At 36.0% G+C, this 16,103-nt stretch overlaps 1 protein-coding gene across 1 annotated transcript in view; it reads left to right on the top strand.

The window, feature by feature from the left end:
* FGF9 (fibroblast growth factor 9) overlaps window positions 1–11,751 on the top strand; it is a 46,318-nt gene extending 34,567 nt beyond the window's left edge. Inside the window, exon 3 of the mRNA XM_034410256.3 lies at window positions 10,506–11,751. Coding sequence (XP_034266147.1) covers window positions 10,506–10,751 — 246 coding nt within the window. The 3' untranslated portion in view covers window positions 10,752–11,751. The remainder of the gene's footprint in view (window positions 1–10,505) is intronic.
* The last annotated feature ends 4,352 nt before the right edge of the window (window positions 11,752–16,103 follow it).

Consider the following 16,103-nt stretch of genomic DNA (forward strand, 5'->3'; position numbering starts at 1 on the left):
AAGGCAGAAAATTATGATGAGCCATGTTCATCAGTTGGTGGCTACTTTTCCTGCCCATCGCTAATGGATGACAGATTAAAGATAGCAAGCAACCTACCAGTCACTGCCCTGAAACCACCCTGACTTAAATTGTGTATTGGTAGCAACATTAACTGGCCTGATTGTTGATAATGTAGGCTGTGAGGCAGTCCCTTTTCATATACAGATGTACTTTCCTGCTGAGTCAAGGATGGGAGGAAAACAAATGAACAAGACAATAAAGGATGTGTTCTCTCTGAACTCCAGACTTGAAAATGTAGAGATATGATGATGTCTAAACCATTTTAATATAAGAATAAAGCTGCAAATAATGAAGACAATTCAGATCAATCTTGGGTGAGTTTTAAACTGACTTGACAGGAAGTGGAAAACAGAAAGCCTGGGGGGTCTGCAAGAGTTCTTGGTATATTGTCTGTTTAAATATGGGAGATGCATGGAGGTAAAACTAGAACATTACACATGGATCTTTTACTTGCTTTTTCTTTGCACCAAGGTCTTAAAAGACATTAAGAGAATCTGCAGCCCAAAAGAGGGTGCTATGGGTCAAAACCAATGCAGCATCACTAGATAGTAAAGAGTACCTTATTTGAAGAAGTAGCTATTTTAAATATAGCTGTTGGAAATGCTCAACTGTGAAAACAGTTCAAATATCTTTCCCAGAACCTTATTTTTGCTTCCAGGCAATGCATCAACAGTCATTCTTAAATTGGAGATGACTTTCTGTTTGATGATATCTAAAATTAGGTGTACAGTCTTGATTTACTGGCCAAGATTAAAATTGGTAGAGGGTATGAAGCTACCAACATTGCCGGCCTGTGTTTTCCATCCACATTTCTGCTTAGCTCCTGTGCATAATTTACTAAATAGGTATGGATTTTTCTTAGGGCAAGGCAATTCTGAAAATTAATTGTTGACAGTTACTAGATTAGCCAGCATTAAATTTCAAGAAGCCTTAAACAAGTCACAAATCTTAAGACCTTTCCATACTGTCATGCATTTGAAGAAGGAAAAGCTTTGTCTCAGGCAGACGATTGTAATACTCTCTGCACGAAACCGATTTTAAAAAATAATTTGTTATAAAATGCAGATGAGAAGATACTGATCACATGTAATTTTAAGGACTATATTATCTCTTCCTGTGCCAGTATTCTTCAAATTTGTTTAATGATGGTCTGGAATTATGTTGGCTTTCAGCCAACTCACTTAGACAAGAGGGAGCTGAAATAAGATAGAGACGGAAGAGATGGTAAGGCAGTAATGTAAGGTGTGTGGGGTGCCTCAGGCAAGTAGGGGAGGCCCTGGAAGGCCTGGTGCAGGACACAAGTGAGTTCTCTTCACTCAGTTGAAAATCCTGGTTGGATTTCAGCATGGAGGATTTTCAGCTCCTAAATGTAGCTTCCCAAGTTCTCCCCCAGCCCCCATGAGGATCCCCCTTTCCTTATCTGGAACTCTGCTCAGACCTGTGAGATCACTTTAATTATCACAACCAGGAATACTGAGAGGAGAAGTCATGTGGGCACCTCAACTTAAAGATTGCTTCAATCAGCAGCTGAGATCCAATCCCAATTGTGGCTTCACTGCCTGTTTTTTTAAGCCTTACCAGATAGACCAGACAGAAAATATGATCAGATAAGCTAATTCTACTTTATTGTAAAGCTATAATAACAGAATATTGCATGTCTCCTTTATAGCTCAACAAACTGGAGAAGGGTCCCTTCTGAATCTCTTTCCCTTTCTCCACTCAATATCCAGCTATGGGCTATTTGACCATTTCTAAACATAATCTCTTCACCCCATCTCCCAGATACCATTAGAGCCTGTTTCCAGATATATCCAAAACAGAAAATACCATTTATACACTTCTTTATTTTCCTTATTTTGGATGCATTTTTGCTCAGAATATGTATGAAAAGCCAATATGAGTATTTTTAACACATATTTATGTGCAATAAAGCATCTTTTACATACAAACTTTGGAAAATTACCATGAACATTATTTTTATCAGCACACGTGATCTTCATTTAAGTACTGCTGGTTCAGTGACTGTTCAAAGTTATGACACTATGAATGAGGGATAGTCACCCCTCAAACTTAGGGCCATTGCGGTGTCTCATGAGCAAGTGACTAGAGATTGTGACGTTTCTTGCTGACTTCCCACAAGCAAAGTCAGTGAGAAAGCTGGCAGGAAATTGGAAGTCGCAATCACATGAAGTCCTTGCTTAAACAACACGTATGGTCCTTGCTTAACGATTGCTGGAACTGTGGATCCTAAACAGCATGATCATACGGGTTTTTTTTTTACTAATAACCATATTGCTTAAAGATTGGAGTTTTTGGTCCCAATTAATATTGTTACTACATTTATACATACCAGTATTTATATGAGCACTTTCTCACTACACAAAGCTTTTCATTTGAAAATTGCATTAACATTTTGGAGAACTGTGTCAAATTGTATCAAACAATACCAAATTGTTATTCAATTCCTAATGGTTGAAAATTTAAATAGTTTTAAAACTTCAACATTTTATATAGTTTTCTTGATAAGATTTCATAAGTAATTTGTCACTATCTTCTTCCTATGGTTAAGAGAGAGCGAGTGGCTTAAAGTCACCCACCTGGCTTTGTGTCTAAGGTGGATCTAGAAGTCACTCTCCCAATTTCTAGCCTTTTGCCTTTAACCACTACCTTGGAATTATACTCTTATTAAAATGTAATGCAGGTTAACTTACCTTCCATATCTGTCTTAGTTTTTTTTTCACTTAAGAGTAAATTAAACAAAAAATAATTATTTTAAAATTTATTTATCTTAATAGACATTTAAGAACACAAGGAAAAGAAACAAAACAAAATAATAAAGAAATAGAAAAGAGATTTATAAGCAGAGACTTATAAGAATAAATAAAAATGTTAATGTTAGATTAGTGCTACATATTTATAGTATCTTTTGTCAATTTAGAACTTCACACTATTAAAATTAAGTTGATATAGACTGATTAATAATAGCCTATATAGTATGAATTATATATCAACATGAAAAATTCCAAACATTTCTGTTTCATAGGAAATTCTCTCCTTATTTAGTAAATCTAGCAAGATAATGCTATACAAATCTCTACACTGGAGAGATGGGTAGGTATTATCCTTCTCAGTAGATGAGGCAAAGTTGATGGGAACAAGATAAAATGCCTTCCCCGGTTAATACTAGAGTTAGATGATAGCCCTCTCTTCTTTACTTTACTTACAATCTTTCATGGCCATGTTGAAAAAAAGTATTATACATGCTATTTCTCAGAGAGGTTTAAGTCTCTGTATTATTGAAGTTTTACTGTATTTTTGAAATTGTTCAACTTCAGTGTAACTTGGCCTTGATGTGACTATTCTAACAAGAACTGGTAGTAAAACCGGCAGGATGCTCCGCCCACTGACCTGGACGTCATCATAGGTGATCTGCGCATGAGCAGAAGAGCTTGCGCGCCCGATACAAACCGGTAGTAAAGGTAAAGGTAGAACCCACCCCTGAACTGCAACCTGTAAAATCTGCAGTTCTGTGGTGTCTATAGTATCTAGTTTCTCTTTTCACACCTTTTTCAAAAGATTTGCTGAATCATTCTGGGTGAGTATAGAACAGCCTCAGTAAATATATGACCTTAAAAGTAGGTTATTTTAATATTCTAGTGACTACCACTTAAATATGACAGGACACTGACAGAGTTATTTGCAGATGACACAGAGCTGGAAGAGATAGTTAATACTTTTGAGGTGGGGGAGGGAATCTAGAGACCTAGATAAGCTTCACTTATGCACTGATATGAACAGGATGGAATTTAACAATAGAAATGTGAAGTTTTGCATCAGGCAGAAAAATGTAAGGCACAAGTCTAAGGTGGGGGATATCTGGCTTGGCGGTACAGGTAGTCCTGAACTTACAGCCACAATTGGGGTCATAATTTCTGTCATAAGTCATTGAGTCAAACCTGATTTTACAACAATTTTTATGGTGGTCATTAAGTGAATCACAAGCTTGTTAAGCAAATCCCAGCTTCCCTAATGGATTTTTTTTGCCGGGTTTTTTTTTGCCCAAAAAAATTCAACTGGCAAATCATGATCATGTGGTCTGAGGCCAGTCACAAGTTGTAACCGTGAGCTGATTGCCAAGCACCTGACTTGTGATCATGTGATCCCTGGCTTCATATCCTTTTCCACCAAGCATCTCTTCGTAATGGGAAAACACTCATTAATCATGCTTCTTAATATGGAGTGAGGTGAGTTCACTTCTCTAACTAATCATCAGACCTACCAAGGTTCTCTCTAAAGAAAAGAAAAGGGGGGAGAAATTGATCATAAGTGATCCATGTCCCTGATTGCAGACGAATGCTAGTGCTACCAATAAATACCCAGGGAATCCAGCTTGTATCTCATGGCTGGCGGCATCTGAAGTAGCCAAGAAATGGGCATGGAGAAGATATACTAGAGCAGACTTTGGAATCAGACAATTGTGATTGTCCCATCTGTAATAATAAAGAGTGCAAAATGGTTACTGCCAGATTTCAGCAACTGGAAGGGGATTGTGAAGTTCCCACAAAGGTGCTCTTATGGGGTGGGGAAGGATCTATAGGAGGATCAGAAAAGTCAAGTTAGCATCCACAGCCATATGGAGGCCTTGCCTTTTAAAAAAGTGTCAGTTGTGCAATGCCTATGAAAAAGGGTGTGGGCTTTAGCTGCACAGGTGAAGCCACCAATTCACCATTCCTGCAGATGTCCCTTTGTTCAGATGCGAATAGAATAGAATAGAATAGAATAGAATAGAATAGAATAGAATAGAATAGAATAGAATAGAATAGAATAGAATAGAATTCTTTATTGGCCAAGTGTGATTGGACACACAAGGATTTTGTCTTTAGTGCATATATTCTCAGTGTACATGAGAATAAAATACATTCATCAAGAATAAAAAGATACAACACTTAGTGATATGGAGCTTGGCCTGGCTATCCTTCTTCTAAGACGGGTGTCAAACTTGATTTCATTGAGGACCGCATCAGGGTTGTGTTTGACCTACTGGGGGAGCATTTTCAGGGTGAGTGTGGCCAGCTCAACATCACTTGTGTTGGGGGGTCCTGTGGTGGCCCAAGCGCTCTGCCAAAGTAAACGGACTCCCGAGCTCTGTTTTCAGCTGCAACGGCTTCCTGCAACCCTCTGCCAGTGAAAACAGAGCTCGAGAGGGCTGCTCCATTTTTGCTGGCAGTGGCACTGAAGACCAGTCCTTCGCTGTTTCCAGGCGGCCTCGCGGGCCAGATCTAAGCATCTCTTGGGCCAGATCCAGCCCGTGGGCCTTGAGTTTAATACCCCTGTTCTAGGACATGCTTTTTGATATACCTCTGATGCATATGTATATATACTTAGTAATTAATTGTGCTGGACTTTCTTTTTTATTCCTACTCAAAGACAATTTTCAAAGATACCTTTAATTGACCTACTTTTAATTGGAGATACTAATTATTGATATGTGGTTATGTATTTTTGTTTTTCATCCAGCTGAAATTCATTCGGATGGACTGAAATATATCATTCCTTATTTCAAACTATTGCTAATTTGGATTTATTTATCTATATGCAGTGAATATATTTGTTCCATGGTTATGCAGTTAATAAAATTATTACTCAAATGTTTTATACGTGATTGTGTATATATGTTTGTATGTATCTGTGGTGTGTGTGTATGTGAATTTATATATATTTCAATGTCTTTCACTGTAGGCATTAAATTGCTTGTCCAGCATAATAATCTTGATGCTGTAATGATGGTTTTTAAAACAGGAAGAAGTTTAAAAGAATAGTTCTTGTGATAGATTTTCTTCCAGTTTAGATGCTAATGGCATTAATGGGATGAAAGGTTTTCTTAGATTGTATTAGTTCATTTAATTAAAAATAGGATCAGCCACTCTCAGGCTATTTATTCTGCTGAGTGATTCTGTATTTGTGAACTAAAGTCTTTGACTTGATTATGTGGTTGTCTAGCTCATAAAACCCAGAGGCTATCATATGTCTTTAAAGAAAGAACGTTGTCTTGCTGCATAATCTAAATAGATTGCATTAATTTCTATTATATAGCATATTGATTAATACACCTTTAGGAATATCCATATTCTGGCCATTCATAGTATTAAAAAAAATTAATTCAATTGTCAACGTGGGAGATATTGTCCTTGGACTGACTGAAGCAAAATGTTGTGTCCATAGAGAAATAGCAATCATCCAACGTCTACCATCTAATTTCCCACTACTGTAGTGCTTCCGCAGTATAGGGAGAATTAGGGAGGGGCACAGTGGTGCAGCTCATTGGTGATAGGGCAAGTAGGGATTCTTTGGAACAAAACATTTATTTGGCTGCAAATAATTTTTAAAAATATTGTACCCTGTGTGATTATTATATAATTCTAATATTGTTTGCAGTGGTGGAATTAATTTTTTTTTACTACCGGTTCTGTGGGCGTGGCTTGGTGGGTGTGGCGGAGATGGATATTGCAAAATCTCCATTCCCACCCCACTCCAGGGGAAGGATACTGCAAAATCCCCATTACCTCCCCACTTCTGGGGGAAGGATATGGCAAAATTTCCATTCCCACCCCACTCGGGGGCCAGCCAGAGGTGATATTTGCTGGTTCTCTGAACTACTCAAAATTTCCACTATCGGTTCTCCACAACCTGTCAGAACCTGCTGAATAGCACCCCTGATTGTTTGGGAACTGACAAAATGTTTAAAAGATAGAAAGCAAAACATGGAATTCAAAGGTATTTTTTTCCTAAGTTTTAATTTTGTAAACCTTTATTATGGTTATATCCCATATTTATTATGACATATGTAAACTAACCTAGGCATGTCCAACCTGTGGGCCATATGTGGCTCTGGATAGCTGGTAATGTGGCTCCATAATAAAAAATAAATAAATAAATTATTTTTATCTTTATACAGTAACTATACTATATATTTTATATGTAGCCCAAGACAATTCTTGTTCCCTCAATGTGGCCCAGGCAAGTCAAAAGATTGGATAATCATGAACTAACCTCTTCATCTGATGCTATGTCTTATCATAGACCATTCTGTTGTGTATTCTGTTATAATTCTTTATAGAAATAATCAAATTCTCTCTTCAAAATGGAAGCCTGCTACTATCCTTTGGTGTTTATAATTAATTTAAGTTTTTCAGAAGAACAAATAAATTATCTTACAGATTCAACTTATTTTCAAATCATGGCATCAAATATGTATGGAAAAATAAATAACCGACTCAAGAATAGACTGAGAGGCATTTAATATCATGCCTCTTTTTAATATCAGAAACCATTCTGCAGTGTAACTCTATATGATCTAATTTGCCTGAAGAAAATAAGAATTAAAAAAACCATTAAGTTTCTTGCCAGTGCATTTGACTTCTATACAGCATCTGGATTTACAATTGAAAGAACTCAAAGTAATTTTAAAAATTGTTCAAAGAACCGTTAAGACAACAAGTGCTGTATTTAAAGACTATTCAGCAAATAAAAAGAAGAGATTGATTACAAAGCTGCTTGCATTCTTCTTCTTAGATAAGCTGTGGGAGGCTATTAGAACATATTCAACTCTTACCTATTGTAGAATACAGTAAAATTGATGTTGCACAATGAGGTTGAAACATCAGAGTTGGTTCTTTTTCTCTATTAAAAAAATTTGGTTGAAGTAGATCTAATAATCGCTATGGGTAAAGTGCTTATCCATTCTAAGCCTTTGTAAGGATCTTCCCCCTCCATACTGATTAATATGTATGTTTGTTTATAGCATATGATATTAAGGCTGTTTTGAGAAATCCATGGTGAGGGTTACAATGATTAATTGATTATATGAACAACTACTTTGGTAGTTAAAATTGCAGGAACAATGGAAAATTATTTACAGTATTTGTAAATTTAACATAAAGGTAAAACATCCTAAACTCAAACTCAGCTAATGGTGATTACATGGCTATCACAGTGAAGGGTGGGGTTTTTTTTTGGTACAATGTGGAAGAGGTTTACCATATCCTTTGTCTGTGTTTTTTTTAATTTTCCAGTTGAGCCTACAGCTTTGTGATTTCCTTGTGGTTTTCAATCCAAGTAATAACCAGGCCTACCTCTCTTTAGTTTCTTTCAAGGTCAGCCAAGCTTGCTAGGAAGCCAGAGGGGGGAAAAGTTGAAAAAAGACATGGGATGGCAAATCCTCCCTAAAAAAACGTACTTTAAATTTAAGAGCACAATAAAAATCAGTGTGAAAAGATTTGTGTACACCATAAGGTCATATCTGGAACTGAGAACATCTGTCTTTCATTGGGTCTTTGAAGGATATTTCCCACTACCAAAAGGGCAGTTTAAGACCATAATAAGAATAATTATTATGGCCAAATATGTTTCAATAAAACTCTCTTCCTTCAATAAGTAACTTTCAGGAAATTCATATGTAGAGTGTGAGAAGAATGATATCTTCCACTTGGTTGTAGTATTGAAATCTCTAGTCCTCTTAATACATAATCTCTGTGTGTGGTGGGAATGGTGTAGTCATTCTCACTAAATATGTTCAGCTTGTAACTATCACTGCCTAAACAGCTCTTGAATTCATTATGGGAAATATAAGTGGATGTTTCCCTTTCAGATAAGCCCATATGTTCACCATCTGCAATGCAATATAAACATTTTTATTCATCATTTTATGTATAAAATTTCTACATTGCTTTTCTTTTATTCAAAATTCAAAGCAGCTTCTTGACCAGCTTGAAGGAGTATATATAGATACTGAAATAATTACAACTATCTGAGATTACCTCAAAGCTATACATTTGCTATAAATGAAACTGTCCTGAAAAGAAAATATATGGATTATAATTGTGTTGCACTGTACATTTCATATAGAAATGTATTGGAAACCACTTGATATTTTTTGATGGGATGTGGTACAGTAACTGAGTTTTATTTTAAAAAGTTTTTCATTGTATGCAGCCAATGTAGTGTCAGAGAATGTGTCATCTGGCAAAGCATGGTCTTGCATTTAAGAAGTTGTATGTGGAGCATATTATTAGCATTTGAGCTAAAGAGTAACTTTAATTTTGTTTTCTTCTTTTCACTTCATTAACCTTTCTTCCCATTACATTCTTAATTCCTTGATAGTGGAGGTTTCTTTTAGTTGCTACATGTTGTTCTTAAGATCTAACACTTAATGAATGTAGAAGTGTTGTCTTATTCTTTCATTGTCATTCAATGGATTTTTAAAATATCTATTTTAAGCCAACTTTAGGGAGCAAGAATCTTGAAGGTATATAACCCCTCTTAAAGAGTATATCTCAATAAATGTGTTGGTTTAAGGGCCCTGTTGTTAGTTGCAAAGTCATGTCCGACCCATCGCGACCCCATGGACAATGTTCCTCCAGGCCTTCCTGTCCTCTATCATCCTCTGGAGTCCATTTAAGCTCACGCCTACTACTTCAGTGACTCCATCCAGCCACCTCATTCTCTGTTGTGGCCCTACAACTTGCTATTTTACAAACTACTAGATTATATGCTATGTGTAAACAGAAACCCACCCTGTTACAATATTGCATCATAATATTATCCTATTATTTTATTCCGAAGGGTGTGGTGGCTCAGCAGTTAAGGACGCTGAGTTGTCAGCTGGAAAGCTGATAGCCTGGGTTCAAGACCGGAGTGCTGTGCAATTGGTGAGCTCCCGTTACTTGCCCCAGCTCCTGCCTACCTAGCAGTTCAAAAGCATGCAAATGCGAGTAGAAAAATAGATACCATATTGGTGGAAAGGTAATAGTGTTCCATACGTCTCAGTGTATAGTCATGCTGGCCACATGACCATGGAAATATCTTCGGAAAACACTGGCAGAAATATATTCTAAGCATTTTTTAATATATATCTTTATAATTGTAGCAACACTGTTCAAATTGGACAATCCTATTTTTTTTAAGCAAAAGATGTTTTTATTGTTAAATGTTTAGGATTTAGAAATTACTGAAGACCTAGTTAATTATGCATCCTAATACTTTAGCCTTCCCACTCAGGTGGCGTTTAGATATGATTTTTCCTGGGAGATTGCTGAATGAGAAATGCTGTAATCCAATAGATTTGAAGGGCAGTAGCTGAGAAAAGAGTATAGTAATAATGTAGAGCTATGAGCTGGTCAAAGATTCAGATGCTTAAGAAATAAATGAATTAGAAACCAATAGGAGGCACAAAATATTTAGGTTAGTTACTCGCAGCCCAACTCAACTTCACAAGGTTGTTGTTATGGGGAAAATCAGAGGAAAAAGGAGTATTGAGTGTGTTCATCACTTTGAGTTAAAAATAATAAAGGGGGAAATAAAACTTTTATTCATCTTTGTTCTAAATGCAACACCCTTGTGGGAAAATAATCCACTCATGACTTTTTTCTCTCTCTTATATTTACAGGATAAATTAACCCAGGAGTGTGTGTTCAGAGAGCAATTTGAAGAGAACTGGTATAACACATACTCATCAAACCTATATAAGCATGTGGACACTGGAAGACGATATTATGTCGCATTAAATAGAGATGGAACTCCCAGAGAAGGGACCAGGACTAAACGGCATCAGAAATTCACGCATTTTTTACCTAGGCCAGTGGACCCTGAGAAAGTCCCTGAACTATATAAGGATATTTTAAGCCAAAGTTGACAAAGACATTTCCTTCACTTGAGCCCTTAAAAACCAACAACCACTATAAAGGTTTCATGCGGTGGGTTCTTAATTGATTAGCTGTGTCATCACATCAGCTCCACTGTTGCCAAACTATGTCGCATGCATAATATATGATGGAGGCTTGGATGAAACTTGCTGATGGTGTACTGCACTTAAAAGGTTTGTCTTCTGGAAGAAAGCCTATGCCCATCGCTTGATTTATTGAGTGAGAAAGAAAGAAAGAGTGAGAATGTTTGAGAGTGAAAGCAGAAGCTGAAGAATGAAGGAAGGAAGGAAGGTGGGAAAGGCCTGATGCATGCTGGGAAATAGACACGCTTTTAAATTTTTTGGTCTGTTGTATACTTCATCCTAGATCAGCATAGCTGCCATACTTTGACTCATGAAGAATTTTGGCTGGTGGCCTGCTCAAGTGTACGCTGCATTTTTTTTTTTTTTAAGTAAAGGCATGGAGGGTATGGTCTGTCTAAAATCCACACAGGAAAAAAAAAGAGACTTATTTTCAGTTTGACTGCTCAGTTGAGAGTCACCCCTTAATGAATTTCAAGTAAAGACCTCTTAGTAATACAGGATTTTTTTTTAAAAAAAGTTAAATTTATTTATAGAAATCCAAAGGCAACATTTTATTTATTTTATATATTTATTTATTATATAGAGTTTATTTTTAATGACATATGTACAGGCCAGATAGGCAGATTGGAAGCTATAGGCTCTGGAAAACATTTCAACAGCAAAGACCGCCACGACGGTCATACAAGTCAAACATAAAGATGCATGGAGGCAAGGAGGAATCTAGGGATCCTAATGTACTAAAGGCAACAATATTTTTTGTGCCCATATTATTGTAAAATTATGCACACCACTCATGACTCTTGAGTGCTTACTCTTCTGACTGCTTGTTTCATAGCTTAAAATCTCCCCCTTTCCTCTCCCTCTCCTACTGAGGATTAAAGATAAAACTGGGTCTTCAAAACTTTAATTCTGTGTCTGTAGTATTTCCTCTTTGATAGGCAACTTATCAAACTTAAATCTACAAACTTCCCAATTGTGGAATATAAAACACAAGGAAATAAAACAAAGGGTTGGTATATGATATATTCTACTTGTTAAACCTACTGCAGATAAATACCAAAGCTACATCATAAATATGTATGTTTTTTTTTTTTTTTTTTACTTAAGCAGAATATCAGAAACATTCTAATGTCTATTAGGATATTTTTGTACCAATTAAGGTTCTCTCACACAAGTAGTAACAAAGGCCAGAGACAAGGCTCTCACTCTTGTAAACTTGTTTAATTGTGCACTTGATTATCTACTCTGAAATTACACAAGTTCCATGGGGGTTATTATCTTTCATGGGAAAAATGCTTTCATTGTGGTCTATCATAATACATATAGGACTCTTGCAGATGACAAGAGTACATTTCTATTGAGAATTACAATGTGGGTGAAAGTACTATACTTAAATTATGTTTCAAATGTTCTTAAAGCATATTGTGCTGGCTGCACTGCATAATGTGTATCAGTGAGGATTGTGTAACATAATGAGTGCAAGCATATCTTTTGTTAGTAGCTATAATTTCGGCTTACCCATAGAGGAGAGGCTTTGTCATAAAGCCCTAAGATCAACAGAGGCCGCAGAAACCTTGACAATGACTGCAGTTCATGCACTTACATGTACATACCATTTCAATAAAAGTTGGCAGAGGAAATGTAGGGAGTTTAGACTACAGTAATACAGTCAGCTCAACATGGTTCTGGTTATAGCCTGGATTCTGTGTAAAATGGAGTGCTCTTTTGTTCTCTGTAGCAGGATTTGCACATAACACCATGCCATACAATAAAGATTAGTGAATAACATGCATAATGTATAATATACAGAACGGCCCCAATAAATAAAGAAAATGTATTTTTGGGGGGCAGCAAACCTCAGTCTAAAATTAATATTGCTGCTGAGTTACAAGAAGATCTGGCTTCTGTTCATTATACTTTGTCATATACCAGAATCCTGCCTTTTTTGTTTGTTTGTTTTGGGTTTTTGTTTTTGTTTTTGCAATCAGAAAAAAAATGGAGGAGTTGGAAAACAAATCATTATATATATTTCAGCTGCAAAACTGATTGATGTTTAATGAAACATGGTTAAAAATTCTGGATTAGAATTAGATGCAAAAAGTAGTATACATAAGAAATGTGTGCTTTGCATTATAGTCAAGCCTAAAGGAATTGTAAGAGGATACTATATGCATTGATTGTGCTGCAGTGCAAAATAATTTCCTAGAAAGTAAAGAGTTGCTCATTGTGTACTCAAAATCCATCTCGACCTCTGTTAAAAGCAGGACAGTTGTTCTACTGGAAGCTACTAGGAGCCCTTGTAGTGCAGTGGTTTGAATGCAATATTGCAGGCTAACTCTGACCACAGTCTGGAGTTCAATCCTGCCGGGCTCAAGGTTGACTCAGCCTTCCATCCTTCCGAGGTTGGTAAAATGAGGACCCAGATTGTTGGGGGCAATATGCTGACATTGTAAACTGCTCAGAGAGTGCTGTATAACACTGTGAAGTGGTATATAAGTCTTAAGTGCTATTTCTATTGCTATTGAAGCAATCTCAGAACCATATATTTATACCCTGACTTTCCACAAGAAGGTCTTCTCAAACAGCAAGCAGTTTCAGGTCTGAAGTAGCAATCAATTAGGAATAAATCTTGATGTATGTGCTTACGAATATACCGAAAAAATGGTTAATATATTCAAGATGAATTAAATATTCTTTTAATTGGTTGTATGGTGCCCTTTGGAAAGAAAGATGACAAGAAAATGCAGTGAATTCATACGATCAATTTTAGGTCAGAACAATTTCTTATTTTCTACTTGTTCTGCTGAAGTATTAAACCATCTCTACCCTTGAAGTCAGTGAGTTAAATGTTTTCCTGCCATTTCTAAAATAATCAATGGTGCAAGGCTGTAATTATGAAGACACAGACATACATACTATGGGAAATGGAAAACAAATATGGGACTATTGTTTTAGGAATAAGCTTGTGTCAAATGTATCCATAGTGTTAGCTAATCTACAACACCTAGTCTTGGGTAATTTTTAGATGTGATAAGATGCAGCTATTTATGATTAGTTTGTTGGGAGAGCTGTCCCATATAATTATTAGCTGTATTGGTGTGAATGCCATAAGCAGCATCCACAAGGAAGAAGGGCCTCAAAAAAGTCAAGATGAGGTCATGACAGCACAGTAGAAACTCTACCCCTTTGTGTATATCTTTGAATTTGCATGTGTCTCTTGTAATGCCTTGATGCCATCTTGCCTTTTTTTAAACCACCTCCACCCTTTCCCAAGACATTGCTGAATGTCCTAATATGTACATTATTCATTGCTGGTTTAGCACCAAAAAATGTTCATTGTATTAGGGTCAATGAGAGCTCTCCATGACATTAAAATGAAAAGGCTATTATCAATCTATTTTCAGTTCATATTATAACCAAATGTAAGACTTTCTGAATTTAGTTTGAATTGCTAAGAAAATTAGACTAGGATCAATCCTTTCAAACCGACACCTAGATTGACCCCAAGAAACACCAAACATAATTACAGAACAATTAAACCTATAGACTATATACATATAGCTTGAATGGTATCTTGAATACTGAACTAAGAATCAACCCTTTGAAATCCAGAATAACTTATTCTTTAATAAGTATGACCAGGATTGAACTGTTAATTTTTGCTCAGAGTCAATTATTTAAGAAGTTTATTCTATTTTGTAATAACATTTTTTATCACCACTTGTCAGTTATCTTTTTTAACCTTTGCTTCACATTGAAATAATGAATCAGTTGCATCTTTATCTATAAAGTAGGCACATGCAATACAGTATTAAGTAACAAGATCAAAGCTCATTGGCAGCGCATGAGCAACCCATCTACAGCTTTATAAAATTGCCTGCCAGAGACTGCAGACATAGGTGGCATGTCAAGCACCTGATAAGCCTTAATGCTGGTCTGTATTCAACTTGATGGTTTACAAGTTGTACAGACCTCTTGTTCTAATGGTCAAACCACTTTCATTGGAAAAATGATAAAGAGTTTTTAAGATGACTTTAAATATAAATTACTTTTCAACTGTATCCTTAAAATTTAGACGGTAAATTGATCATCTTATGAGGAAGTGGGATAAAAGACAGTATGTTCAACATCTAGTAGCAGAAAGATGTACACATGTATATCTATATGGATAAAAGTATGTATATGTATATCTATCTATATGTATGATAGATATAGGTATGTGTGTATGTATGTATGTCTACCTGTGTAGTTGCATAAAGATGGATTCAAGGAGCAATAAGCATCCAGATTTGCACTATGTCCACAAAAATATTAAGGACACCCATAAACAAGGTCAGCTTTGCCACAACTGACCAGAATAAACAAGTCCATATTTTTAGCCTTAATGTGGAATTTGCTGGGTGGGGGGAGGGAGGGATTGATCACAGACAGATCATTAATATTACTTAATGTGTTTTAATTTATTTTTTTGTATTTTTTAAAGAAAGGACTAAAAATAAGCAAGAAAAAAATGTTATGACTTTGTGGCAGTTGATACAATAAACTATAACCAATATATTCAAATAACCCATAGTGTTGTGTTGGATATTTGAATATTTAGAGATCCGGAATTATAGATATTTTCTTGGACATGGATATTTCGACTCATAGCAACAGACTTCAGAGCTTTTTGTACCATATGAAAAATAAGTAAAACCAAAGACACCAATGACTTAACAATTTCTATTCAGCAAGACACTGTTTTTCACGTATCACTCTTATCCATTCATTCCTCTAAGCAGAATACAATAATTCCAAAATAGGGTTTAAGATAAATGTTATCTTCCTCCCGATAAGGCATCAAGCAAGTAAATACTGTATCAAGGGTTGCATCCTTTACTGACCTTTGGTGTATAGATATTTGTTTTTATATTACCGGTAATTGTGTGGCCTTACAGATGATGGCTTATTCCAAAGAGGACTTGACAAGGCTACATCTAGCACTTATGCATTTGGAAAAAGAAAAGAAAGTGCCTTCTATTAAAGAGGGTTCTCCAAGTATGGCAGAAAAAATCAAGATGGTATATGTGTTTTTTGGGGATCTAAAGTTAGTGTTCGCTCCTTTTGACTGCCTGTTGAGCTCTAAAAACAAAGAGGTGATGAGGTTTTTCTAAGCAGTTTTTTAAAATGGTTCTTGGCCTATAGACTACTTCCGCCATTAAACTCATACTCTGAGAACAACTATGGAGGAGTGGTTTTAACTCAGAGATTCCAGATTTG

The sequence above is a fragment of the Pantherophis guttatus genome, chromosome 5 (assembly GCF_059756535.1).
Source record: "Pantherophis guttatus breed Tessera chromosome 5, ASM5975653v1, whole genome shotgun sequence".
NCBI classification, from domain to species: Eukaryota; Metazoa; Chordata; class Lepidosauria; order Squamata; family Colubridae; genus Pantherophis; species Pantherophis guttatus.